General features: G+C 41.5%; 1 protein-coding gene and 1 long non-coding RNA gene across 6 annotated transcripts in view; one reads left to right on the forward strand and one right to left on the reverse strand.

Annotated features, from left to right (window-relative positions):
* The window catches only part of macrod2 (mono-ADP ribosylhydrolase 2), a 397,243-nt gene that overhangs the window by 101,902 nt on the left and 268,172 nt on the right, over positions 1 to 27,169 (forward strand). For all 5 annotated transcript variants that reach the window (XM_051427541.1, XM_051427549.1, XM_051427511.1 and 2 more), the window contains exon 4: positions 10,254 to 10,283. In XM_051427541.1, coding sequence (XP_051283501.1) covers positions 10,254 to 10,283 — 30 coding nt within the window. The remainder of the gene's footprint in view (positions 1 to 10,253; positions 10,284 to 27,169) is intronic.
* The window catches only part of LOC127378621 (uncharacterized), a 281,992-nt gene that overhangs the window by 22,369 nt on the left and 232,454 nt on the right, over positions 1 to 27,169 (reverse strand). The window lies entirely within an intron of this gene.

Consider the following 27,169-nt stretch of genomic DNA (forward strand, 5'->3'; position numbering starts at 1 on the left):
CAGTTGTTCAGGCAAATGTGGATAAAGAAAGACTTTGCATTATTCTGCGGCTAATATCCTCTGATGAGTTAGAGAGGTTCTATTAAGCTGAGCTGTGTCCTCTGTTTAAATACCATTAAAGGGTAGTCAGAGGATGACTTAAGACTGGATGTTGAAGCAAAGAGAGATTCTAAAACAGGATGAGTGTCAGCCAGGCAGCATGTTTTCAGACCAGTAAGAGGTGTGGCATTATAAACTTGATTTGAGCAGACTGATGGATTGTATCAATTCACCTGACATAACAAATGATTACCAAAGCCGAGCATCAAGAACCACAGTGCTCAAGACTGGGAATGATGGTGGACACAACAACCAATTCACTGTTTATTGAAGCTCGTATTTATTTGCTGACAATAATGCTGTTTTTATTTCATAGGGTGTGTGTTTTTTTTTTTTTTTTAAACTCCTTGAATAAGCAATTGAAACAGGTTGTCTTTTTGTTTTGTTGTAACAAAAGGCTGCAGATACCAGTGAGCAGGAAATTATCCGTTGGGATTCTGTGTGAACGTGTTTGTGTGTGAAAAAAAAAACAGATGCTTGTTTGAAGATGCACTGAAGTGAACATTGTGCGATCCATAGGTGCTACAACAGAAAGAAACTCAAAACAATATGAAGCTATTTTTGTTGCAGACCATGACATTTCTGAATCTAAGCTAATTCCAGTGTTAAAACAACAGGAACTGTGAGGTATTCATGTCTATAGATACCCTCTTTTGCTGTTATAGTATTTACAATGTCTAACAGGGAGATAAGAGAGTGCGATATCAATGCAGCTGTCATTCCGATCTTTTCTTTTTTGAGATATAATGACTGTAGGGCAGGAAAGTAATAACCCTAACAGCTCCAACTTCCATTCAAAAGCATGGTTGTCGAACGGCACTGTTTCTGTTGCAAGCTTCTTGCCTAAAAATGTGGCCTGTTATTTGTTCGACTGTGAGTTGAGCTGGCACAGTGGCAGACATTGTCTTTGAGGTGCAAAACCGATTTTATTTTCATTACAAAGTATGGGAAATAAATAACAGTCTCAAAGTAAATACCTATTGCGATCAAACTATTACAACTGTCGCTATTAATGTTAATACAGGTATGATTATTTATGAGATCATCTCTCATCCAAGAAGGATTGGCTTATCTTTGTAAGAGCTTTCATCATGTACTTCAGTAGACTGAGCTGACGTGTCTTCATTTAGACTCTGTTACACTTGATTTAAGTGCATCAGTTTCTACAAGTGCTGTATATTTAGGCAAAAGGAATGTGATGGTATTTTTGCAGCTGCTTTATGATGTTAAACATTAGTATATTCAGCACTTTATCAGTTCATCATTTAGTATGTCTTCTGTTACATAATGTAGAGTTATTATTGTTTGTCATCACTGGGTCTCGTGTAATTGCGTCCATTAACAATGCTGTGTTCTACACAAAGAAATAACAATTACAAAGTATAACAATTGTCACTGCCATTTAAAAAAAAAAAAAAAAAAAAAAAAAAAAATGGCAACATGAATAATATGGTATATCTCTTCTGGACTTATGATTGAGTTAGCCCAGTCTGATTGCTGTTGGTGCTCCAGGGAGATGAGTCTCTGTGACATAAACGGAGTACTTCTGGAGCCAGGGCTCACTTCACACATCACCTCAACACTTACTCCGCTGTGATCAAATAGACGCTTGTGGGAATGGATTCTCTTAAGTGCTGGTTAAGTGCATTTTACTAAGGAAGTAAGAGAAGTTAAAATACATTTAGTGTTTTAAAAAAGACAATGCACTCTTCCTTAATGCAATGTTCTACACTTAAGCTATATAGAGTCTATCTGTGAGTGTATATACCTTGGCCTGGCTATCAAGGGCAAGGCCCTCATTTCCAGACTTCTATTTTCTGCAAAGAGAAAGCAGTGATATGTAAGGAAGTCGATTCAGAAACCACACTTCAGTAGCTGAGATTCTCCAATTTAATGCTGTCCTGGCTCTTCCGTCTGGAGAAATCCCAGCCATGTTATTTTGGATATAGTGAGGGGAACTGTCTGGCTGCCTGGTGGGTACCTAGCTGGGGGTAGCGGACTGTGAAGGCCCTGAGGAGCTATGTGGGTCTTTACCATACCAGCAGGCCTGATCACCTGAAAGGAAGAGGCTGCATTAACGTGAGGCTGATAAATCCAGAAATGTGACTGGATAAATCCGTGATATGAAGCTGCTGGCCCAAATCCTGCTAGAGCTCTGCAGTGACACTGGGCCCTGTGAAGTTTGCAGATAACCTATTTCATCTCAAGTAGAAAATGATGGTGCCTCTTCAAAGTTGGCACACAAGCACAGGGTTGGTGAATATCATCTGAAATATCTCGCAGGCTCATACAACATTTTGCATATTAAAACAACATTTTGTCTAGTGAACCAACTGTAATTTTGAACACTTGTATTGGCTTCTTTATGGGTTTTTTTTTTTTTAGCATACATTAGTCATCTGCACTTACATATTACAGTACATGTCTCATGTATTGTCAGTGTTTTGTAGGACTGCCTGAGGCCTGCGAGCAATGGAGTGCGCTGAGATGTCAAGACATACATTAAAATATATGAGAATATGCCACTGTAAACATTTCTATGTGTCATTAACTGGTAACTAATTTGTATACTTAAATTATATTTTATTGAGAAGTTATGTAGATATTTGAGTGTAAATCTCCACTATACATGATTTAATATGATATTTTAAGTTTCCTTGCTGTGCTTTCAACAGCCCCGGAACTCAGTTTCACCTTTTCCAAATGTTCTGAATTCAGCTATAGTCCTACTGGAAAACGTGGCTGAAATATAATAGAACAAATGAATAATTGAATGTGTTGTATTTCTCAGATAATGCCTGTGGTTTCTCTCAAACCACAGACACTTTTCTGTTGTTGTGACAACCACGGTGCATTTGTGATTAAAATAGTGGGAAGGGATCGAAACAACTTCATCTAATGAACCCTGGTCTCTCCACTGCCCCCCTGCATCGTACCTTCAGAGCCCTTCCAGTGAGTCTTTCTCGTTCATGTTAATAGGCTGCATCTTTAGTGTTCAAAACAATTATTAAGTAACACTTCAATCGTTAGAAAGTTGTTTTCTGTGTCTAACTTTTGTGGCATTGACTTTCCCTTGGTGTCAACTTCAGAGGAAATACAAAGTTGTGCTTTGCAGAGCCCACCTACAGCTTTATTTTCTTGTAATTTCTCCAAGCTCCCTTCTCAGGATTGGGGGTTGAGCAGATGCAGGTAGATGTATATTTATGAGGGGGATGTGTATTTCAGGGAGAAGCAGTGTTGTGAAAGGTGACCTTGTTAGATAAAAGGAGGGCTCGGAAGCCAAATGATGAAAGAGAATGGGATCATCCTGGGCTCATTAATGTGGATTTGAAGGTCAGGTAATTATAACAATAGACGTGTGGGCTGGCTTTGGCATCTGGTATTGTTGCTTTGTTATGAAGGTGACAAGCCTGCGGAGGAAAGGGATTAATCACTGTGACACCACCATGTTGTCACATTGATACATTCAGACATCATAACACTACTGTTGTAGTTCTAAAAAGAATCTGCACAAAAAAAAAACATAATTTCAGCCATCAACAGTATATGACAAGTACTGAATGAATAGATTTAAGAAGCTACCTACAGTCGTTTGATATTGTAATGAGTATTTCAGTAAAATCCAACCTAAAATAGAATTCACATCATTATTGCAATGATTTTGAAAAGATAAGCCTTGGTTTTTTAGACACAAACAAGTCTCTTCCAGTGCTTGTGGCACTCTCATCAGTCAAATGCTGCTTCACACAACAACAAATCCACATGGCTGGGGTTTGTATGGTAACACGTGCACTATTGTATGCAGCAGTGAAGGTAACCAAGGAAACCCACACCCATAGACTTTTGAGCCATATGAGCTTTTAACAGCTTGAACTGAAATACTACAGTGCAGCCAAAGGTTCTACTTAATGGAAATTTTGTTTGTGTCGAATGCTGACAGTGTATCAATACACATGAGAAATGACAACTACTCTGTTACCTGCACCAAATCAATTTAATATAACTACCCAATAAATGGCAAACAAGGTCTGCAAAAAGGTCCTAAGTTTTTACAAAGCACAAATCCCCTGTAACTTACTCTAAGCTGGGGTGGAAGGCTGGCTATGCACTCTTGAAATTTAATTTTGTGTGGGTTTTTTTTATTTTTATGAAAAAGTTTGTGTGTCACAGCAGAGGCACAGTCTTTCATAACAAAGAGTTAGCATAGATTAAAACCAGCATAATTATATGCAATTAAAACAAATACATGCAATCCCAAACACAAGTCAGAATTGGAATTTCTTACCCAACCTGCACACACTGCAGATACTAAATGCTAAATGCAAAGGCTAAATGCAGCACTTTGTTTCGGCTGCAGACTTACCCTTTTACCTGTGCTTAAATGCCAAGTGCCAAATTCTCTTTCATTGAAGTAGACTTTAGTTTCCTATCAATGTTTTTCTTGTGTATTTTGTTTTTAGTATTCCCCTCATCACTGAAACCTGAAGCTTCAGTCATGTCAGGGACATGTGGTTAATATTTAATTTAATGCTTTGACATGTCAGTATTGTACATGTCCATATTGCACACTCTTGTGTAGAGTAGAACTTTGCTTACTTGTTTCAGCCACAGTTGCATCATTTTGAGTCCCTCTGCATTTTATTCAACATGAAGCATGAGCCAGGCTTTAGGCTTTTTGTGTGTGTGTGTGTGTGTGTGTGTGTGTGTGTGTGTGTGTGTGTGTGTGTGTGTGTGTGTGTGTGTGTGTGTGTGTGTGTGTGTGTGTGTGTGTGTGTGTGTGTGTGTGTGTGTGTGTGTGTGTGAATGTGCTGCTGGGATCGTGCCACCTCTACCACAAGTTTGTCTGGCTCAGTCAGGCTCCTCAGGGACCACTAGAAGCTATAAAGAACAAAAATGCCAACCAGTATTATCAGGCGAGGCAGCATGTGTGGTGTAGCATGCATTTTTAATGTGCCACAAATAAGAAATACCACTGTTGCCTCTCCTTTCTCCTCCCACAACTGGTGGCTCGTTTAAGTTTTATTTCTATTTGTGCGAATTTCGGCAGCTACTAAAAGAAAAAAGAGCCCCTATCATTAAAGGTTCGGATTGCCACAATTCAACGCAGAGTTTCACACACATGGCACGGGTTGCTCTAGATATTAAATCCTGGTTTGAATATTTCCAGTTGAGTTGTGTTAGTCTAAAAGTGCACACACTCGCATGTGTGTACTTGTGCATGCGATTGCCTGTGTGTGTGGGTACAGGCCCAGTAGCAGTGCCTGTTAGAAAGGCTGGTGGAGTGGAAACGTGTCAGTGTATGGCGCAGCACATAATTCTTCTCAAAAAGAGTTTGCCAGCGTCCTTCACTCCACTGACTCTTTAAACATCGATATTCAGAGCTGACATGTTAGACATCAGAACACTAAGCGGAAGAACATCTAATGACCATCTAAGTGTCAACCAGGACTACAAATGGTCGCCTTTTTGTTTCTCTGAACTGTTTTCTGCATTATTGTAGGCCATCCATTTGCACTTCATTGTGTAGTAGATGCTAATTTACGCCTGTCAAATTAGCTGTGAATATGATTTCTAATTAAAGCAGAAGAATGGAGAAAAAAATGATGTGACTCCCGGTTACAAAGTGCAGCTCTATTGACCTAGTTTGTGCTTTTATCTGGGACAGTTTGTGTGTTTGGATTCACATTTATTAAAAAATCAGAATTCCTCTCCTGTGGACAGGTAAGACACGCTTCAAAAGCAGCAGCGAGTGATATTGAAATCTGCTGATATGAAGCAGCATACATTTACTATAGAACATTGCAAAGATCGTCTCTATCACAATCAATTTGACTCAAATGTATTTACTGAAAATCCTACTAAAGGGTCTATAAGATTTGCAGACAGATAGACCGGTAGCACTATATTGCCTGGTTGAAAAATTGCACCAAGATTTTTTTTGACTCAGCAACCCATCTGTTTGCAACAGAGCAGGTAACCTGAACCATAAAACTTTTTTATTAGTTTCTGTACCCCACCTTTTATCCCAGAGTCACAGCACAGTACACTATTAACCTCTGAGCTTATTGAAAAGCGTGCAAAAGGCTGCTATGGATAAGGTGAATGTGTATGCGATGGAGCGTATTCAAAGGGTTCAGTTAAGGTGGCAGAGACCACAATGTAGACAGTGGATCTGTTTACTGCCTTGAGGTTTTGTGGTTATGCACTAGCACTTCCCATTTAACTGCATGATCTAGGGCTCTGCTGACGACACACCGCACACGCAACCCAGATCCACGCCTCACTGCCCTTTGCACACAGAACTCACACACTGAAGTGCACACAAGCCATTTTTATGAATGCTCTGCAAATATATGGACACACTGAGACCTTTCACCATTCCTTTCCACGGTGTTTGTGTCTGTGGCTGCTTCTTGACGCAGTGCCACAATCCATAAACTGTGCCTGTCACACTCTAGCCAGGTTTCTGTTATCAATATTTTCTTGCTGAGAAAATACACAGCAGCAGCCCCGCTGCATTGTCATTGGCTGAGGGATAAATGAGGTTGCTATGGGGGTTAGGAGTTCAAAGGGCAGACAGGAAGTGGGTCCTCCCACAGTGACAGTTCAGGCATGTGTTTGATGGGCCAGCCTAATGCCGTGGACCAGCAGTTCGTAATGACCTGCCATCTCCAGGCAGTCTGGGGAGCCCTTCCACTGAGATTTATGACCCATGTTGTGGTTACTACTGGGACGACTCTCAGCGGCACCTCTGACAAACTCCAAGTCATCGCCTGCTCCTTTGGCTTCACTCTTTCTTCTCATTAACTGGGTCATTGCAAACCTTCAAGGCTTATCTTTACTGCTATAAGAAATATTCAGGTTCCCTGAAATATTAAAGCTCAAAGATCACTGCGGTATTTTGTCCTACGTGATGGGATCCTTGTAGTTGTTTCACAGATGGAGGTGTGGTCAGTTCTGTCCTTGGAAAAAAAAAAAAAAAAAAATTGATTCATGAAATTCTCTAGGGGACGTGCATCAGCACACTAAAAAGTAAGGCAAAGTCAAAAACCCATTAAACATACATTTAAAGAGACAACTCCACATGTACGGGCTCAGCCACTGTAGAAGAAACAGATAATGGTCTTCTGATAATACTAATTGTTGGCTCTCCCACTGCTTCCCTAAAGGCAGAAATGTGTTGATCCACCACAAGATAGCCAGACTGGGCCCAGGGCAGGCACAAACAGCAAGGAGAGCTAGTTTATAATTAATACACACACTATAAAATATGCATTATGGGGTGGATGTGGGCAAATATGGATTTCTGCTTTGATTTTCACTCAGGATAATTGAAGCACTTCTCAGGCAAGTCATACTGAATAAGGGACAAGCTCACAGCCTTTGGTGCCAGCGGTGTAGGACTGCTCTGTGTGATGCTGTAGGTTAGCTTCTCGACCAGCTGTTTCTTATTTGTCTCATGCTTGAAGACAGATTGTTAAAGTAAGTCCCCATCCATTTGGGGATTTTAATGTCTCCCTTGATATGTATGGCTGTGGGCTGAGCTCACTGACTCTGTAGGTTACAGATATTTTGTGTGCACAAGCAGCACAGTCTGCTTTAAGATAAACTGCCAAAACATGTTTCCTGACATTCTGATCATTAAAGGAGAGGATGCCGGGAGAGGGGAAAATGAAAAGGCATAAAGCAGTGTTTTTACCCCTCCCCACTTCCATATTCATCAAACCCACTGCAGAGATGAGATGACTGTCGAACGCTCTTCATCTCCCAGTGGGCTATTGCCGTGATCACACAAAGTCACATGTGGTTAGAAAGCATCTAACATCTCAGCCCCCAGACTACCCCGTTCACAACTACTACTGCCCCACCTCACACACACACGCACACGCACACACACGCACACACACACACACACACACACACACAGTTGTGTCAAACTGATTAGCAACCACATCTCCAATCTCTGATTAGGTGTGGAGTAAATGAAGCACCCCCCTCAGGTATGCATTTCCATAATGTCAGGTAATTAAACCCCAGTGTTTTAATAGCTCAGGAATAGGAAGACTCCCCAGGAGACTAGACAATGATGATAGACTTTGCTGAAAACTAGCATACTATTAGCTTGCTTTTAACTGGCACTGAAACTATCACTTTCATTGTACAGATGATGGCTAAACTGCAAAAAGCTTAACATATTTACATATAAGAAAAGTTACATATCAAATGTGTTTCTGGCAAATAAAGCCTTTAAACTTTAACTACATTTATGCATGGTTTTGAAATAGGACCAGGACATTTCCTTTCCTGAATATGCACATTTGAGTTCTGTGCTTGCTGTTGATAGCTGACAGATTCCAGAGCTAAACAAAGGCTGGGAGAGCACAAGCATCTTTCTCATCACAGAAAAACCTGGAGAGGTGCTATTGTAAACATGACAGTGGATTGTCAGTACATCCCTGTTTGAGCTGCTGTTTCTTGTGTGTTTATGTTATGCTCATACTGTATGCGTGTGTACACACACACACACACACACACACACACACACACACACACACACACACACACACACACACACACACACACACACACACACACACACACACAAACAAAAGCCCTTTGATGAAACAAATTCTGCAGTGGGAGAGCTTTCTTTGTCTCTGTGCCCACTCTTGTGGTGCTCAAATGAGAACAATGCAAAGCCATAGTTGTGCCACAGAAAGGTGTGGAAACTGCGTGAACTCCAGAAGTCCCCTTCTACACGTAATCAGGCAAAAAATAATAACAGCCACAGTACTGTGCTGTGATTGGAGAGCTCTCCCTGATACCACATGTTCATTATCTGTTGCCTGTGCACCAAAACGTTTTTGAGAAATAATAAGCTTCTAATGGGGTAGTGTTCACAGCTAATGATAGCCAATGCTGTAGCTGCAACTGAAGATCATTAAAGGAATGTTGCAGTGTATGATTCTTCCAATGCCCGCTGTATGAACTACACTTCAAACACATAGGCTACCTACTTTCAGTAGCACCAAAATTAACAGATGTACTTTAAATCCCCTCTAATCTTTCTTGTCTCATGTGCAATGGATGTCTGTAACTGACAGAGCAAAATGAAAATACGTTCATTTTTAATGATACACTTAGATAGAACTCTGATGTTACCTTCCGTTGAACTGGTAAATGACGGTTCATGTGGGACATTGACATGAATGACACAGGGCTCGGTCATAATATAAAACTGTCTTAAAACTGACAACAGAATGACAGCGAGCAAGGCTTTCCTCTGAGGGCGCTCTACGTACTTGTGTCACACATGAGAACGAAACCTCACTCTTTCAGATCACACATCTTAAAGAGCTCCTCTCTGCTCAAGTCCAACAATTTGTGACATGTTTCCATAAAGAAACAACCAGCAACCCCACATAGCCATGGTTAAAATCTGTATTTCCCTGTTGTACAGTAGTAGATACAATTGCCTCAAACTCCAGGCCACTGTTAATTGCTTTTAATGAACCCGTGTTTTATTGAGCATAACCTCTGTCATGTTGCCAAAGAAGAAATCTGCCAAGGAGTGTATATTGAAATTAGCTGCTGCCTGAATCACATGTTTGTTGCCAACTTGCTAATTTGATGTTCAAAAGAAAGCGCTGCCACACACAATGATCACTTTGCTTTTTAGAGAACAAACTATTGGATGACATTCTTGTTACTTGTTGCCTTTGGATGATTATTTGGTGTTGTTAGCTACCATAAAAATACAAGACGTGCGTCTTGTATTGCCAGGTAGAGCTATTCAAATGTGTAATTACAGCTTTTACTGAGAAGGTAATACAAAAAAACATGTTACATGACTGCATAATCATTCAAGACAGTTCCAGACTCTTCTCTGCACTTTATACCAACTGGTTCTCTTTTGAGGGCTGTGAAAATAAACTGAATGAATAATTTTGTTCTGTTGTCAATCTCAGGGAAATTGTTAGGTGATTGATTAGGTGGTGAAGTTTAGATGGTCAAATAGGTGTATTCATGAAAAATCACACTTATGCAGTTAACAAATCCAAACTTTAATGTCCAAAATTTGCTGATTCTGTTGGATTATCTTTATTTGCTTTCTCTTTGAAGTTTACTGACTCTTTTTTTTCCTCTCTTTTCAGCAAACTCCAGTCTTCTGGGAGGAGGAGGAGGTGAGTGAACACCTTTTGTTTTTCATTATATAATCTCATTGTTTGTTCATATGCTATTAAAGCAATTACAGTTCCACTCGTCAGCACTCATCATATTGGCACATCTATATTCTTCTGTGGTATTGTTCTGGTTCATGGCAGACTTTAGTGTCTATTTCGCTCCAAGTGTCTGTGTTAAATGTGACTGAATGTAAGGCCAAAACATTAGAGCGTAGTGCAGTGAAACCTTGCACTGTGCCACACTGAGAGATGGTCATTATTTTAGTGGTCTGCCGAAGAACATTATCATCAAAGCAATGGAGGAAATCCGAGGCAGCTGAGCGTGGTGTGGTGGGAATAATGGGTTGGGAACTCCAGTAGAATGCTACTGCCCAATCCCACTGTTCTTTTCTGAAATTTGACTTTTACTTTGACATGATTGAAATAATCATTCTTGGCCACAGTAAGAAGAGGTTGGGGTAAAATGCACCCACTCCATTGTGGAATGTTAATTTTTAGTCCCAAGGGGAATTTTTGATGATCTGTTGGAATGGTATGACAATGAAATAAGGTCACTGCTTCAGCCATATCTGTTTATCCATCTGTGTTGGTTGTCACTTTGAATGTGTCACCATCGTCTGACAGCCTTCAGTTGTACAGGGTGATCCTAACCAGGACATTGGACATTTGTGTCTTATCGACCCAATATATCTCCTCTAATATATCAATAAAAATGTGCTTATATGGTATGTGTTGTAGGTCTCTGTCACACATGTTTTAGCTATCTTTAATGTAATTAATAAACAAAACCTTGACTGACATTGATATGCCATATATTCCCTACTGAATCACAGTAGATGTGTATGCATTCCATATTAATTTAGCTGTAGTTGTGTTTTTTGTAATCATAGAACTAAAAAATAGATAATTATGTGGGTGTTTAAAATGTTGTATTGTATATATTTTTACCTGCCAGATTATATAGTCCTTCTCTAAAGAAATTAGAAATTGATTAAACAAAAACAGCACATAAGGACAGAATTATGAACTTTGCACTTGTTTCTGTGTTTATTTATTAAGATGTGAACACCTGGAATATAAATTTGAGTAATCAGAAGCAGAGGATGTGCATAAAGCAACATCAAAGACACAGCACAGTTAAATTCTCAGTGCACATCGTGACCATTTGAGTGTACGCAGAGCTGTTGAAATCTTATTCACATCTAATCATACAGCCTGGAGTGGCCCTCATCTTGTCTGATTCATGGTTAAGACTGCAAACTTTCCAGCCATTGTTGCATAGCAGTGCAGCATCCCTATCTGTATCGATGACATGGAGAGGCCCTCAGCACACAACCATCTAAAGAACTTCTGTGATTGAGATCAGAGGTCACAAGCATGCTTCTCCATAACCAAGGCAAGCCCTGTAAAGCAGGTTATACTGTGCTCCTGATTGGTGTCCGTCTCTGCTGCAGTTGACTCTCCGTACTCATTTGTCACGTACAGAGAAACAATAGAAGCAATTTTCTTTGCTATTATGTTTTCATTATTGTTATTTTGCGGCAAATCACCTTTTCACAGTTCTCCGAATCTGAGAACACGCAGCCTTGTTGATTGATCCAGGTTCTTCAACTAATAATAGGCATTAGTGTATTACAGATTGCTCTGTTTCAACGCAGCAGCAACAAAAATGAAGTCGAATGTGTGGCTGTCAACACTGAAACGTGAGATCTTGTGTGTCAATTAATGTCATACTTTACAAGAAAACATTTCAGTTGATTGTGACCTGCAGCTGTGCTTATTAACTCCAGAGGAATTCTAATTGTAGCTAGTGCCATTTTTTGAGAGCAAAGCCTCCTTTCATTCTTAATTGACTTCCAGCGAAGCTATTCCTGCCAAGTTACTGGCACAAGATACAAGGTCAATTAACTGTAAAATGCTATAAATCACATTTTCTCGTGTTAATAATGACCACGACAACAAATTTTATTATTTCTCATGCGTGCACTCTTGCTTGCTTCTCGCTTGTTTTTGCTATTTTGGCCGTGCTAAAAAAAATAAGGAGATGATTATAACCAAGGAGAGATTACCATTATCTACCAGAGAGCTGAAAATGTTATTTTTCTCCCAAAACAAAGCTCTACACCGTTTGTCTTTTATCTGCACGAGGCCAAGAGGGGTTTTATCTTCCAGTGTCTTTATCACTAGAAGGTGGCTGCTAAACCTGCAAAACTGTTCTCTCTGTTCTCACCCTGGCCCTCCCTCTACCTCTATCATTTGGCATGTGAAGACCTCCTGCCTTGGTGGCGGCAAGGATCGATGTGAAAAGGAGATGTGCTCTCATATAGGGCCAGCCTTATCTCCCAGCTGTCTTCTCGGGGCTCTGCAGAGGGGCAGCTTCACAACAGGATGATCCATCATGCTGGCCTCACGCACCTGAGCCATGTTTAGTTCTCACAGCTATGGAGGTGAGCCTCCCACCAGTATGTGAAAACTGGACAAAATCTGTACTTTTATGTATTAAAAGTTAGTTTACCACCTAGACACTTTTAGAAGTTCTTCTGGCTTTACATGGTTTTGAGGAATTTCTGGTATCCCCCTATATGTGTAGGTATCTGTTGAGAGAAAAGTTTCACTTCTCACACTTCACCTCTCTGTATATCTTATCATTAATTCAAGTGCGATATGTGGTCACAGCAAAGCCTTTTGGTGGTGATTGTTTTGTTGGCTTGCAGCCAGAACAGTGTGAATGGGGTGGAAATAAGTTTAAAAATGTCCTGGTTGAGATTTGTCCTGTACCCAAAAAACACATTATTATATTCCCAGCATTAGTTATGGAGACAAAAAAAATATCCAGAGAAGATTCTTATGCCCTGATGCTCTATTAAATCCTTAGAAATCACTGATGGGAATTCTCTCTGGGTTGTATGTCTTCAGTATTATGTACACAATGGGGTTAACCAAAATAGCACTGTTATCTACGGTAGACATGTTGGTCTCACTGGGATTCCATACGTACATAGAGGGAAATAACAATGATCTCTGATAATGGCACGCTAAATGAGGCCTCTGTGAATAGAGGGTAATTATGAATGGTACCAGGTTGCTCGTGTGATGTGTGTCACAGCATGGCTGGATGCTGGCACAGTCCCAAAAGAACAGACCTAATGTAAACATCATGTTGTCTATCTCTCCTTTACCCCCCATTTGTCTCTTTCTCACACACCCACTGACACAGGCGCGCACACACACACACACACACACACACACACACACACACACACACACACACACACACACACACACACACGCACACACACGCACACACAAACAAGTAGATGCAAGTGAACACTGAGCCATGTAATGATACCATGAAGCTCTGTGTAGCCAAAGAGTGGGAGCTCCTCTTGCCTTTGATGTCTCCATCCAGGAGGGGGAATTGGCTCATTAGCATTCTAACCAGAACCGTTGCCCACTTAGCACTAGGCTTTAACTAGACCACCCAAACAAATCGTTCTTCTCAGGTTGGGCCTCCTTTCACTGCTCCAGTCGAGGAGCGGGGCACATGCATGGTTGTTTTGTACGTCCTGACTTGGGCTAATTTGGCCACGGGCTGCTAACGCTCACTGAACTCACCAGCCTTTGTCATTGCTTACATAACATAGGCTCCAGTGCTGTGTGCCCCCAGCTCTCCCCACTCGTAAGTTTCCTAAACAGTGGTGTGAGTCATTGCAAGTACCAACACATTGTAATATATGGGATTAATTATGTTTGCTGTGATTATGCCTGGCTGTGGTGGTGCTCATGTGGCTCTTTGCCCTCCTCTGCTACTAAAGATGTCATCAGATGTAGACTCACAATGACATGACAAGGCAATGCTTAGTGGCTGTGCTGAGAGAATGGTGTGCATACAAAGGCCTGTGAATTACAAATCTAATTAACACAAGGGGCATAATGTCCTCGCTTTGACCTGTGGGTGAAGTGTGAGAACTTATAATAAATTTATCCGACCACAGAAGAACAAACATCAGCGTTGCAATTTCAGCAGAACTGTGCAGTGTCTGCAGGACTGGCTCTTACGACAGAGTCATCCGGCATGCTTAAGAAAAGAAAATGTATCCAGTTTTGGACATGTTTGGATAATCCTTTATCAAGATTCCTAAGTGCTTCACCGTGCTTATCTCTATCTCCATTCGTTATGCAAAGAGCTCTGTTTTCTTTTCCTGTCACCCCCAGGTGAACCATTATCCTCTGTCTGGGTCCTGCCCGAGGCTTGTTTATTGAGTAGATTGGAGGGGACGGGGGCATGGTGCTCTGTGCAGGGGGAGGGGTTTAGGTCGAGATATTCTATGGTGTTGTGTGACGGTTTGGGCTAGATGGCCTAATGTCCGTGTCGCAGATTGTCGCAGACCTTCTAAGCTCCCTGGAAGCCCCAGAACTCCCCTATATGATTAATCACTCAAAGATGACATATTATTCGCATAACTCATAAATTGCACACTATGCTTGACGGATGGTCCTCAGTTCACAGATGGTAGTAACAGCCATTAGCATAACTTATGACAGAGATAGTGTATTTCCCTGTGGAGTAGCCTAAATAATGTAAAATGATAAATTGAATGCAAAGATTCCTCAGTCAGAGCGGTACCCTCGGGATTTACTTATCTCCTCATATTTAGTGGGCAGTTAGTTACACTCTGATCTAGGTCCACCTTGTATTTGTGCTGTTGTGTTGTTCCCTGTGCTTGTGTCTGAGATGGCACTGATATAAATGTGACTGTCTTCCTCTCTGGGATTAGTCCTGCTGTTAGGAACTATTCACAAGGTAAACTCACAGCATAAATACATTTTTATTCTCTTTGTTTGTTTATATGATTTAATTTGTGTAAAGTGTGTATATATACCTCTCATTTCAGTAGGTTGTGTTCTGCACAGGGCTTTGCATTCATACTCTTCATGCTTGCTTTTCTTAGCACCATCCAAATATGGGAGTGCCCTCTTGCATAGAATTGAGTGATATTCATTTAAATAATTAAAAATTTAAAAAAATCCTTATTTGAATTGGCCTTGTTGCATAAGAAGAGAAGTAATTTTGTAAATTGCACTTACTTAGTAAAATTATAAAACAACTTTACACTACACATCTCAAGACACTTGATGCATTAACACTGTACTGTATGTACCACCCAAGTGTTACCTTGCCTTTATTAAATGTGTAAACCAGTATTCTGTCTGCATAAGGTGTAAGGAAACCACAGCACTCCACTTAGCCCCATTGACAAGCAGATCTATTTATTGCTTGTATCAAGTTCTGTCTTACAGGAAGAGTATGATCTATAATATCTTTTGTAGTAGCCTCTTGCCTCCCAATATTTTTAATGGAAGGTGGTGAAAAGTGACCATTACTATATATACAATTATGTCAAGCACGGTGACATCTTAGTGGAAACATCAGTCATTATATTGAAAATTTATCATGTGAGAACTACCCCCATGCTGTCAGATCATTTCACCCAATTATTACAGAGATGACGTAATTTAGAGGTCATTCCACTGAAATTAGCGGGACAAGGTCATCGTGTGGGACTGCAGTTTGCGGTACCAAAATAGTGATGGAAATTGCATTTCAGTGTGAAAGCTCTCTCTAATGCCATCTCTGGCTCCCTCCTGCCACCACAGAGAACAGTCAGCATGAGCACCCCCACCTCCTCCTACTCCACCAATCAGCAATGATGGATGGACTAATTGATGCAGAAAGATTGGGCCATTCATTTTAGCCTACAACAGTGGGTTCCATATTTAGGATTAGCATTGCATTATAATGGGAAGGGAAGACGAAATGGTCAGGGAGTCAATGAACACTAGAGGTAAAGAGGGACAGCGTTAAGAAGAGTTAAGACCAAAGAAAAAAAAATACAGATATACAACGAGAGCGGTGGTAACAGGACTGGTCAGTTGTGTAATGCTAAGCTTATGAGACATAAGAAAGTGCTCCAAGGGATTTATGGAGAGGTGTGTATCTGCGAATAAGAGCAAGCGAAAGGGGCATATAGCTGCCACGTGTCCTGGTATCCCTCTCTTAGCCTATGAATCATTCATCTCTGTCCCCATGTATAAATCAAGCTGCCGGCCGTCGCCCGCGGCAGTCATGTCATTAGCTAGTTGACGGCATCACTTGATCTCTGGCACTGCAGTGCGGGTGAGGGAAAGGGCCTAACTTTAAACAGCACACATATCAGCATATCAAACTGCATGGAGCTTTCTGTTTCTGGCTGTGGAGGAGTAAGCTTTGTGGCGCTAACCAGGACCACACAGAGACAGAATCCCTCGTTTCTCCTCTGACACTCACAGTTGCACTTTGCTGTCATATTGACAGTTTCCTGGAAACTTCTCTAAAGTGTATATATGTAATTCAGAACTTTCAGAATTTTTATTTATTTTATATTGTATTTTAGTATATTGTTGTGCCTTGACAGCTGGCTTTTCTCACAACACTATAATTTGAATGAACTGGTCATAATGCAAATTGGTTGTGATTTTTGAAAACACTAGTTGACTATAAGGCTTTTGTTGACAGGATAAATGTAATTTTTTTCCTTTTTCTTAAGCCTTAAAGAGTATTTAAACATGCAGGTTTGTTTCAGCCTGTCCTCTGAGAGACTGAGGGGAAAATTGGGTTGTATCCCTGTGATGGAGAATTGCACAGAGATTCACAGTACTTTAACCACCTATTTTCAGTATGATTTTCAGACCGACATTTTCAGTCTCACTGCCACCGCCACTGATGGGTCATTTGGGGTGGAGGACTTCACTCCTCTAGAATCTCTCCCATCGTATATTGAACCAGGGGACTGAGAAAGTCTGGAGCCTTATCAGTTTGAAATGCTAGCTCTGCCAGCTGCAGCTCAAAACCTCGGGGCAGTAGCCAAGCCTGGAGGCAGCTGAGGCTAGGGAGACTCTGAGTGCTGTTACACTTTGGCTTACAGTCTTGGTAAAGTACAAAGTGTTTAAAATTATCATAAAACTATTGTGTAAGCAGTTTTCGAGGTTTTGGAAGTTCTGTTGTGTACGTTTGTGTCTGCATTTTGCTTTTGCATGTTGTCGCGTATGCCTGCAAGGAAACAACAGCAGCATACAGTAGGCCATCTTGACTTCTCAGAATCATTTAGTTGAAAATAAATATATGTGATATTGTAGTCGGGTCCTCTCCTTCCCTCAGGCTTGCTGCTGTAAACATATTGCAGCTGCTTGTTTTCCTTTGTGTTCGACCTCTGCAGCCTCTCTCTCTCTCTCTCTCTCTCTCTCTCTCTCTCTCTCTCTCTCTCTCTCTCTCTCTCTCTCTCTCTCTCTCTCTCGCTCTCTTTGAGAGGAAACGAAGGTGGCCTTTGACTTCAATCAGGGGACAGGGAGAGTGATATTGTACCACTTATGTATATTTCAACCACCCAGTAATTCACATGCCTTTGTGTAACAAAGGACTTGCACCCCAGTTTAAGGATGGTACCTTATTCTGTCTCCCCTCATTGTGCATAAAGTGAGAAAACCACCACAGGGCTCGAGAAGTGGGCAAGAAAGTGTCAATTTAGTTCTCTTCCACATTGCATCACACACGACCTCCTCCCCCCACACCCCAACTCCCCCTTTGTACTCCAGCATTTCTGGGTCAGTTGTTTAGGTTTTAGACAACTCAAAGCGTTACCAACCCCAATGTCAGAGCACATTTGTGTCCTGCACGGCATTATTGTGGCTGTTTTGGGGGTGGATCCTGCACTCGGTCTGTCCATTTTTTTTTGCATGCATGTGTGCTACGTATATGTCTATGTGGCTGAGTGTTTGCATGCCAGTGTGTCTGTCTGAATTTGCTAGTGTGTGTGAGTGTGCATGTATGTGTGTGATTCTTATTCAGGGATAACTGGATGCTGAGCTGTCTTGTCAGTTGACTCAGTGGTCAGTTTTGGTCCTGCTGCCCCCAGCAATGCAGGATGGAGTGATGAGATCTGACAGACAGGGACAGTTCTTAGCAGGGCACTTCCCCATCCCATAGTCTCACCAATCACGGCAAGGCTACTAGAAGGACAATGCAGGAGGCTCAGAAAGCGTAGCCACATGCTGAAAAATGATTCAGAGACGGATGACATGCCAGTACACCAATCTTATGAAACCCTATTATTTTATAAACGTTTAGTCAGATACACGCTGGAGAAATTCTTGCAAAGTATATATTTGAAAGACAGGACACTTCCAATAACAGATGGGTGGGATGATGGGAGGAAATACACGCTTTAACAAATCAGGTTTTCTGATATAGGACCTGAACTGAGCACTGAGAAGGAGACATTTAGTTTCAAAACTACTGGTCCGTTTGCTTTGCTTTGAAGTTTAATAGAATTTAATTCCTCAACACAGGGGTTCCCTCCATGCAATCTACTCTCTATATCTAACAGTGGTGAAGGTAATTGAGGAGCCAGTGGAGATCAATGGAAGAAATTAGCAGGACATTGCCATTAAGCAAAGCCACTAAATCAATAAACAGCCACCAGGCCAGGCAGAATAACCTTGTCCTAACAGCCATTTAGTTTGGACAAACCAATAGTTTTACTCTTTTTATTTGTAGAATACTGTATGCAGTGCAAACACACACACGAACGCACGCGCACACGCACGCACGCACGCACGCACGCACGCACGCACGCACGCACGCACACACACACACACACACACACACACACACTACAGTTTGTTCAGATTGTTCTCCTTTGGTGTCCAGCTGCATTTTTGAACATCAGACCACACACAATTGCTGGGAGGGAAGCTACACTCACTGCTAACAAACTAACAAATAGGTGTAGTAACACATTTTGTTTGATTAGAGCAGTTACTAAATGACTCTCTGTTTTGAGATGTAAATGTACCATGTACCCTTCTGGTATTCTAACTATATCTGGCTCAGGGATCTTACAGAGGTGCACGTGCACGCTGCAGGGCTGTTTTGGATTTTGTGCTGCCTAAGCAGTGCATGCCATAATTCCACTAACCACTACATTTCACAAAAGCATAAACGAACAAACACAGAGGGCTGATTGCTCTCAAGTACCTAGTGTTTACAGTAGCAACGGGGTGGTGTGTAGATTTGAGTTTTGTGTATGTGACGGATACACTTATAATAATGGGTCTTTGAACCCAGCTATGGGCATAGAGGAAGGAGAATATTCATGTGAGCATCTCTAAAGAGCTGGTTGGTGGTGATTAGTGGCACTTCTTTGACACTTTCTATGCAGAGACTGACCTGCTACGGTGGCCTTTTGCCAACTAGTAACAAACTGTCAAGCTTTCTGCATCTCTCATGGGGCAGCCTAGTTAGCTGTGTCTGACAGGCCGCTTGCCTACAAGTGAGGTTTCAGCCCAGGGAGGGCAGAGCAAGCTCCAGAGGAAAGCTGTCATCTTTTTGTCAGACCACAGGGAAGAGGAGGAGTTTGTCTCTCCCTCTCTTACTCTGTCTCTCTTCCTCACCCTCTATCTATCTTTCTCTCTGTGTCAGCCTGTTCCCCTGGTGCAGATCTTCACTTTCCCAGCGCCTGTTATGCTCCTCTCAGCCTGGCTGTGCAGAATAAACAGGCGGGTGTCAGGATGAAACGGCAAGCGTCCCCTAGGAGCTGGGCCCGTCGTTGCGTTAACCCCCTCACTGTTGCCTCCTGAGGGCCACAGCAGCCATCCCAGTATGCTAGCTGAGAGTGACATCGAGACAGCCAGCTGGACTGAGGTGAAAGACGCTCCATGTGTCTTTCCTTGGGGAGAGATGAGCGTTTATACCGCAGGGATGATGCCCACCACTCCACCTAATCCTCTTTTCCCAGACACTTCATTATCACCCGCACAGTGCTGCCACTGTATGTGTGTGCAGACAGATCTCTGAGGATAGCCACCGAATCTCATGTAAAGGTGGAGAGGGAGAAAGGAGTACTGGAAAAGACTGAAAAAGTTGAGTGAAAAAGGAGGAAGGAGGAAGGTGGTATGAAGAATGACAGAGGGATACGCAGAGTAAAAAGTGTGGTGGAGGTGGAGAACAGATGTCAGACGTAGTGGGTGGTAGTGAGAGGAAAACAGTCTTCTCATTTTCCTTTGCATATTCATGTATTTTCACTACAGAAGCATGTAGCAGGCTAAACTGAAAAGGAATCAGGGGAAAACAGGTCCCCTCTTCATCAAACACACATTTTAATATAATACACTGTTGATCGAGCTTAACCGTTAAATAATGAGCTTGTTTTGCAGGTTCAAAAATAATGTCAATGTCAGGTTAGTTAAGAGAATTATTTATACTAAACATGCCATCTACGTGTATAATTGAGTTTTTCGTTTACACAAAGTGATTAATATTGGTATATATGTGTTCCTTTCTGTGTTGGGCATATGCAGAGGTGTCTGCTGGGAAGAAGATTTATTTCAGAGTGGGAGAGTGCAGCAAAGCTATTTGAGCCCACTGAAACGTGGTGGCTCTCTACTGTGAGGCTCGCATTAGCACATGCCATAATTGATGGAGGAGCATACTTAGCAGTAATAATGGGCATTATAGGGGGTGGTATCAAGACATTATTTTCAGAAAGCTCTAATTAAGCTTTCTGCTGTGGCTTTGGCATAGCACTGACTGTCCAGTATCATTGGGAATGATTTCTAAGCTTCTGATAAACACACTGCTTGCCAATCAGTTTGTTCTAGGCCTCCCATGCACAAGAAAAATAAACAAGTTCATCAAACAGTGAGAGACAGAGCTCCTCTCCACTGACTCTAGTCCTGGCCCTGATGAAACAGCAATCAGCTCAGTACCATAGGGAGCCATTGTGTTTACAGTCGGTGGGTGGATAGACTGCTGCTAGCTGGGGGAGATTAGACCTTTGAGACCAGCTGGGACATTCCCACCACCAGCCAGCTCTACTTGTGAAATTGCAAACAAGACCGTGTCCCTTCCCCTCAACCTCCATGGCCGGAGTGATCAACACCACAGTGACACTTTTCCCGGGGGGGGCGTGTGACTATCTTGGTGGTGGAGGTACGACATGGTACACACAGCTGTAGTGCAAGTCCAGATGTGGATTGGTCAGGACTAAGGCAGAGGAAACTGTTGACCTTGATGCCATTTCTCCAACAACTTTACCTTCCCCTCCCAAGCTGACTTCCTCCCTTGTCAGTTGTTTGAAATTTCACTGCTTCTTCTTGAAAATAAGATTTTTCCAAATTTTCTGGCAATGCCCTAAAGATTAGGCACATGCTATTCCACAGTAGCTGTTTTCAGACAGTGTTCTGCGCACAAAATAAAAAAGTGAGCCTGAAGGAAATACTGCAGCATCAAGTGTGAATGTGAGCCTCAGCTGACAGCCCCTGGAACGTGTTTCTCCCCCTCGGTGGGCAGCGGAGAAAACCTCACCAAGCGTGACAATAACAGAATGCCAAAACATGGATTGGGCCAAATGAGCTGTGAACGCAAACAAAGTAGCGAATTTGTTCTGTGGCGTTTGGGGTGGACATGTGTCCCCTCAGCATGTTAAATACTGCACACAGTCTTACTGACAGGCAGGCAGGCAGTGAAAAAGGAAGAATAATTAAGGAGAGATAAAAGACAAGGCAGAAAGACAGAAGGTAAAGAGACCAAAACAAAACAGTAATGGCGATGTCAGCCCAAGGATGTGTATGTTAATTGTTCTTTTGCTGCAGTGTTTGAAGGCGTTTGTGTGGGTATGCTATTTGTCTGGAGCCCACCTGAGATTTGTCATGCCTTATGGTAAATTTTTGAAGCGTGAGCTAAGCCAGCGGAATGGTTGTTCTGTTTCATCATCCCCCTGAGAATATGTCTGTTTTGGTCTGTTTATAACTTCATATTAACTCATGAGTATTAATATAAGTGTGTGACTGATTTATCTTTGGGTGTTTCTGTTTCTTTGGCTCTTGGTGTTATTCCTGGACCAGGCAGGGTTGTCTCTGCAATCCTGAGTCTGGCGCAGCTGTTAAATGTTTTATTTACTGAGCCTTGATGAGATAAGAGCCGAGTGTTTTGGAATGTCTGTCTGAGGACATCAGCATGCCTCTTCGTGTGTGTATGCTTCTTTTAAGTGCTGATTGGTCATTTGGCATCCGTCCCCCAACACCTAAATGGACTCTTAGAGCAACTCAGGAAGGCCATAAACATAAGCAGCCGATGGCAGGGCTAGTCTGACAGGGGAAAAAAAATGCTATCCTAATAATACACAACTCTTTTGAATCGTTCCACTGGGCTATTCTACAAATGGATTTTCAAACTTTTAAGTGTGTTGCTATTTAGCTAGGAGCTTCACATTTTGTAGGGCTGTTGTTTATATTACATTGTTTTACTCCCTCTCTTCCTCCATGTGAGACTGAGGCAGACCAGTTAAGGAATCAAAAGGGCCAAACTGCATGGAAAATGGATCTGTGCTGGGTGGCTTGTTAATTCCCCGGCGTGCCTCCTGAGGTGAATCGCTCTCGATGCGGACGCTGCCTTTGATCATTCACAAAGCATATCGCAGCAAGGTCTGCACCAGCACCCAACAGATGGTCATTAAATCATGCGTTTTATTTTAGTGGAGCTTTTTACATTCCTGCAAGATCTGCGTGCTTTTATTGCTGCTATTTAGGATGGCTACCATGCTGATTAGAAACATGCAGAGGCTTTTTGTGAGTATGCCAATAGACCTGATGGAAAAACAATGTGCATACTAACATTGCATTCATTCCAATTTAACACTCTTTCTCCTTTGCAGGGTTTATTTAAGTCTCAGAGCACACACAGGGGTAGGTGTTAGACAGGATTAGCCCGTGAATTTGTATTGATTACCGGAGGTGCTCCATATACTTTAGTATGAGTTTTTAACTTTTTTCAGCATGTGTGGAAATGTGTTTAAGGCGTACACGTAATATAATCAGTGTGAAGTGTAGTGTGGTCTGCTCTGAGGAGGGTCATCGTTTCAATGCCATCGAACTCTACAGGACCTAGTTCATCATCTAGGCAATAATGGCAGATTTCTCACCTCCAGTCAACTGTGCTCCAAAAGCTTGTTAATCTTAGTGTCAGTCAGCGTCATGGACACAGAAATGCCTAATTACCTTTTGCATGATTGGCTACTGAGTAGAATAGGAAATCCACCCTAATGATATATGTCATCTGGTAGGCATTTAAATCGCTGACCTCCGCTGGCTACTTCAGTAAGGCGAGAAACAAATGATCAAATCTCCTCAAGTCGATTATGGTTTTGGTTTCTAGGCATAGAAGTGGAAAGGTTGAGAGTACAACTAGGACAATTTATAGAAGATGATGAAAAACAATTCACACAGAAGTTGAAACAATTTGTGTGTACTTCCTTGGGTTTGTGGTTTGGTTGTGGATATTGCTGCTTATAGGATCAAACTTAGTATTTCCAGTGGGTTTCTTTAAGATAATTGTTTATCTCCGCATATAAAGATTTTGTTTTCATCATCAGTGTAATGGCAAAACAAAATTGTTGCATTCTCTTTTTCAGACAACTTTTCACTTTTTCTAAAATAAGCTGTTTAAAACATTTGCATTGGCTGTTTTGTAAGCACTGTTTATATCCTTGCTCCTCTGAAGGGAGATGCATGCATACCTCCCTCCTTTAACCCGCTCCAGTTTGAATATGCATTAATTTGCATCATATGTAAATCTTTTCTGCAGTTCAATCTGCTGCAAATGAAATGCTCTGAAGCAAACACCCACACAAACTCCTACATCAAATCATATTGTTGTTGTTATTTTATAGTGAGAATAGCACCATATACCCTTTGTGACTCCCTTTATATTAACAGGCTAGATGAGGGACAAAGGCTATGTATTATATTGCCATGGGGGCCAAAGTTCCTGACATGGCAATTTGCTGTCTTTTCTTTTGGGTGAGTGGTGACAATAGCCCACTGTAGGCTCATTCAGGTCCCCGTGTACTGCAGTGTGAAAGCGGCTTGGCTTTTTGCCCCAAGGGTCAGTGCAGGGATCTCAAACGCCACGACTGATGAGCACTAATCTGGCCTCCTCGGCAAACACAACCCTTTCTCTGTAACCTTCAAGCCGTGAAACACAATTTACAGAGGTGGCGGGGAGTCGAAGGGACCAGGATGTCAACAAGCAAACGGGGAGGGGTTTCTAAGTGTACACAAGGCACAGAGCATTTACATGGACTGTAGCAATCAGATGATTCACTGCTTTCAAAGGTAATCAGATTTTTTTTTTTTTAAGTATGTAAATGACAAACATTTCCCCCTATTTTTCAGGTTGTTAGGGAGTTACAGTTATAAGGAAGGTTATATGGAAAGTAACTTTGTTTTAGATACCCTTATAATAATCTGGCAATAATAATTTAGCATTCACTCATTTGCAAAAGTGGTTGCTGATAAAGAGACTAAAACATAATTGTTACAGAGGACAGTAACATAAAAGTATGTTCACTCTCATGCAATCCAATAGAACAGCCCTGCAGTTAATTTTGTGTGTCCAGTTGTTTTTAAACTGTAAAGATGTGGATTCATCTGTGATCATTTTTGAGGTTTTAGTACGTGTTGGTGTTTAGCATTACATTTTATTGACACAATAAATACATTTTATTAAACATTTCTAATATTATCTCCCTCCACATATGCAAAGGAGGGTGGACAACTTTAGAAACACCTTGAAAATACCTTACAGAAAAATACAATTCCATACAGTTTCACAAATGTAATATTTATTGCAGATCTTTGGTATAGATTGTATACCCATCTCACTCATATTGGAGTACGTAATGTTTCTGAAAACAGTCTAGATATTCTGTAATGAAACTCCTTTCATCATGGAGTTTTCAAAATATCTGTTCATTAGTGACTAAATATAACATATATATGTAGGTTTTACTATTGTGGTGCAAAGAAGTTTAATATTGACCATGTCTGTTTTGTCTTTTTCGCAGTAACCATTTTGGCGAGGGCCTTATGTTAACTCCTTATTTGATATTCATGGAAACGTCTGCACCTGCATATATCTGTTAGGAGAAGCACTCCCCTCATGCAGCTAATACGGAAGTTGATTAAAGAATTTAAATGGTCCATTTAACCCCTAACGCAGGCGAGTCCTACCTGTGTGATAGTACCATTACTTTGCAGTAATTCTTGCAGGCAGCAGCTCGAATTGATCCCCTCTCAGCCATCAGGAAGTTTTAGTGCTGCTATGTGTGCGCTCAAAGCCCAGTTTAATAAAGCTAGCCGGTCACGAGCCGTTAAAGCAGAGGAGAACAATAAATAAACAGGCCTGCTCTGTCCCGCTCTACTCCTTCCTCCCACTCCCGTCTCCATCACACCTCTGTCCAGCCACATGGTGTTTGTTCTCCATGCAGGGAGTCCAACATCTCGTCATGACGGGCTTCCAGCTCTAGGCAGGCACTGAACCCCTAAGTGCTAGCGTTCGGATAACACAGCAGGGTGTTCACCCTTTAAGAGCACTTGATTGTCTCCCTTGGGAAACAGACACACATCTTATTACAATAAAGTGTTGTCTTTTTTTATCTAAAATGGCATGCTGCATAGGACATCAATGTTTTTATTATTATGCATAAGCAGGGTGGTAGGAATGTTTTATGGGACTGCCGCCACAACACAGGCCATCAGCAAGGCAGATTGATGTTGAGGGGCCTGTCCGATGGAGATAGAGTTTATCTGCTGCAGGCTGGGATATGAAATCTAATCACACGAGTGCCAGGTGAGGAAGCACAGCCACAGATGAGCCACTAACGCACACCATCACACTTGTATTCAACAAATGGCAAGGAATTTCTCTCTGCAGGGTTGAGACAGGCGATAAGACAGCCTCAGACAAGAACTCTCTCACTCCATAGATCTGTCTTTCAGGGAGAGCAAAGAGAAATGGAATGAAAGGAGATGGAGAGAGAGAGAGAGAAGGTTAGCTATGAAAAATGTGAAAGAACTATCTGAAAAAGGGCATTTAAAATACACTCGGCAGCCCAAAATAATGAATCTTCTTGGTCTATTTTTGCATTGTTGATTCTCCACACTGTAATTGGAATGCTGACCTGATGGTCTGTGTCTTTTCTTTGTGCTCGGCCATGGTCAGTGAGAGGCTTGCAAAATCACAACACAATGTAAGCTAAGTGAGAGTTAAAAAAACACTTCATTGTTGAATAATGGATTTTTTTTTTATAGTACATCTCAACGCACACAAAGCCCACTATATGTTTGCGTTATCCCAAGGTTCACCCACAGCTCACCACTACTGCAGCTGGCCGGGCTTCAGTCCTCTGCACTTCAGTGGTATTGACAGACACCACAAATTAGATTTTAGTGCTCTTCAATCTTTCAAGTACTAGTCTAGCCTACTCTTATAATATTTGAATCAGAATGGGAAAGATCTCAGTTTTTTATATCGTCTGCATGCTGTGCTACATTTTTATTTTTACGACACTATAACCACTTAACTGAGATTCTTTATTTTTGAAGGTATAGCCACAAGTTTCGACAAGTATCAGTTGTTATCACTTCCATTGTAAGGCTTCAGACGGGTCAAACTGCACCGACCAACAGGCCAGAAAGTGAATATTATCAGTATTATCATTGATAAATGATCAAGTTTTCAACACATTCTCATTCTGTGGTCAAGTTGGCATTATAAATATGTCTGATTACACTTTAAGAATAAAGCTTGCTGAGGCTACAGTTTTGTTAGGTTTAGAAAAAGATTTGAAATTACACTATGTACCTGACGTAAGTATGTTACATAAGTTAACGTGCATACTTAACTTAAAATAAGTCTACGCTGACTATTGGTTTCAAACAGCACACAAACCGCATCCTCTTGGAGTTTGTTTAACCCATCTACCCCAACCTCCTCTGTAAGCAGACTTTGT

Source organism: Dicentrarchus labrax, unplaced genomic scaffold (assembly GCF_905237075.1).
Source record: "Dicentrarchus labrax unplaced genomic scaffold, dlabrax2021, whole genome shotgun sequence".
Classification (NCBI taxonomy): Eukaryota; Metazoa; Chordata; class Actinopteri; family Moronidae; genus Dicentrarchus; species Dicentrarchus labrax.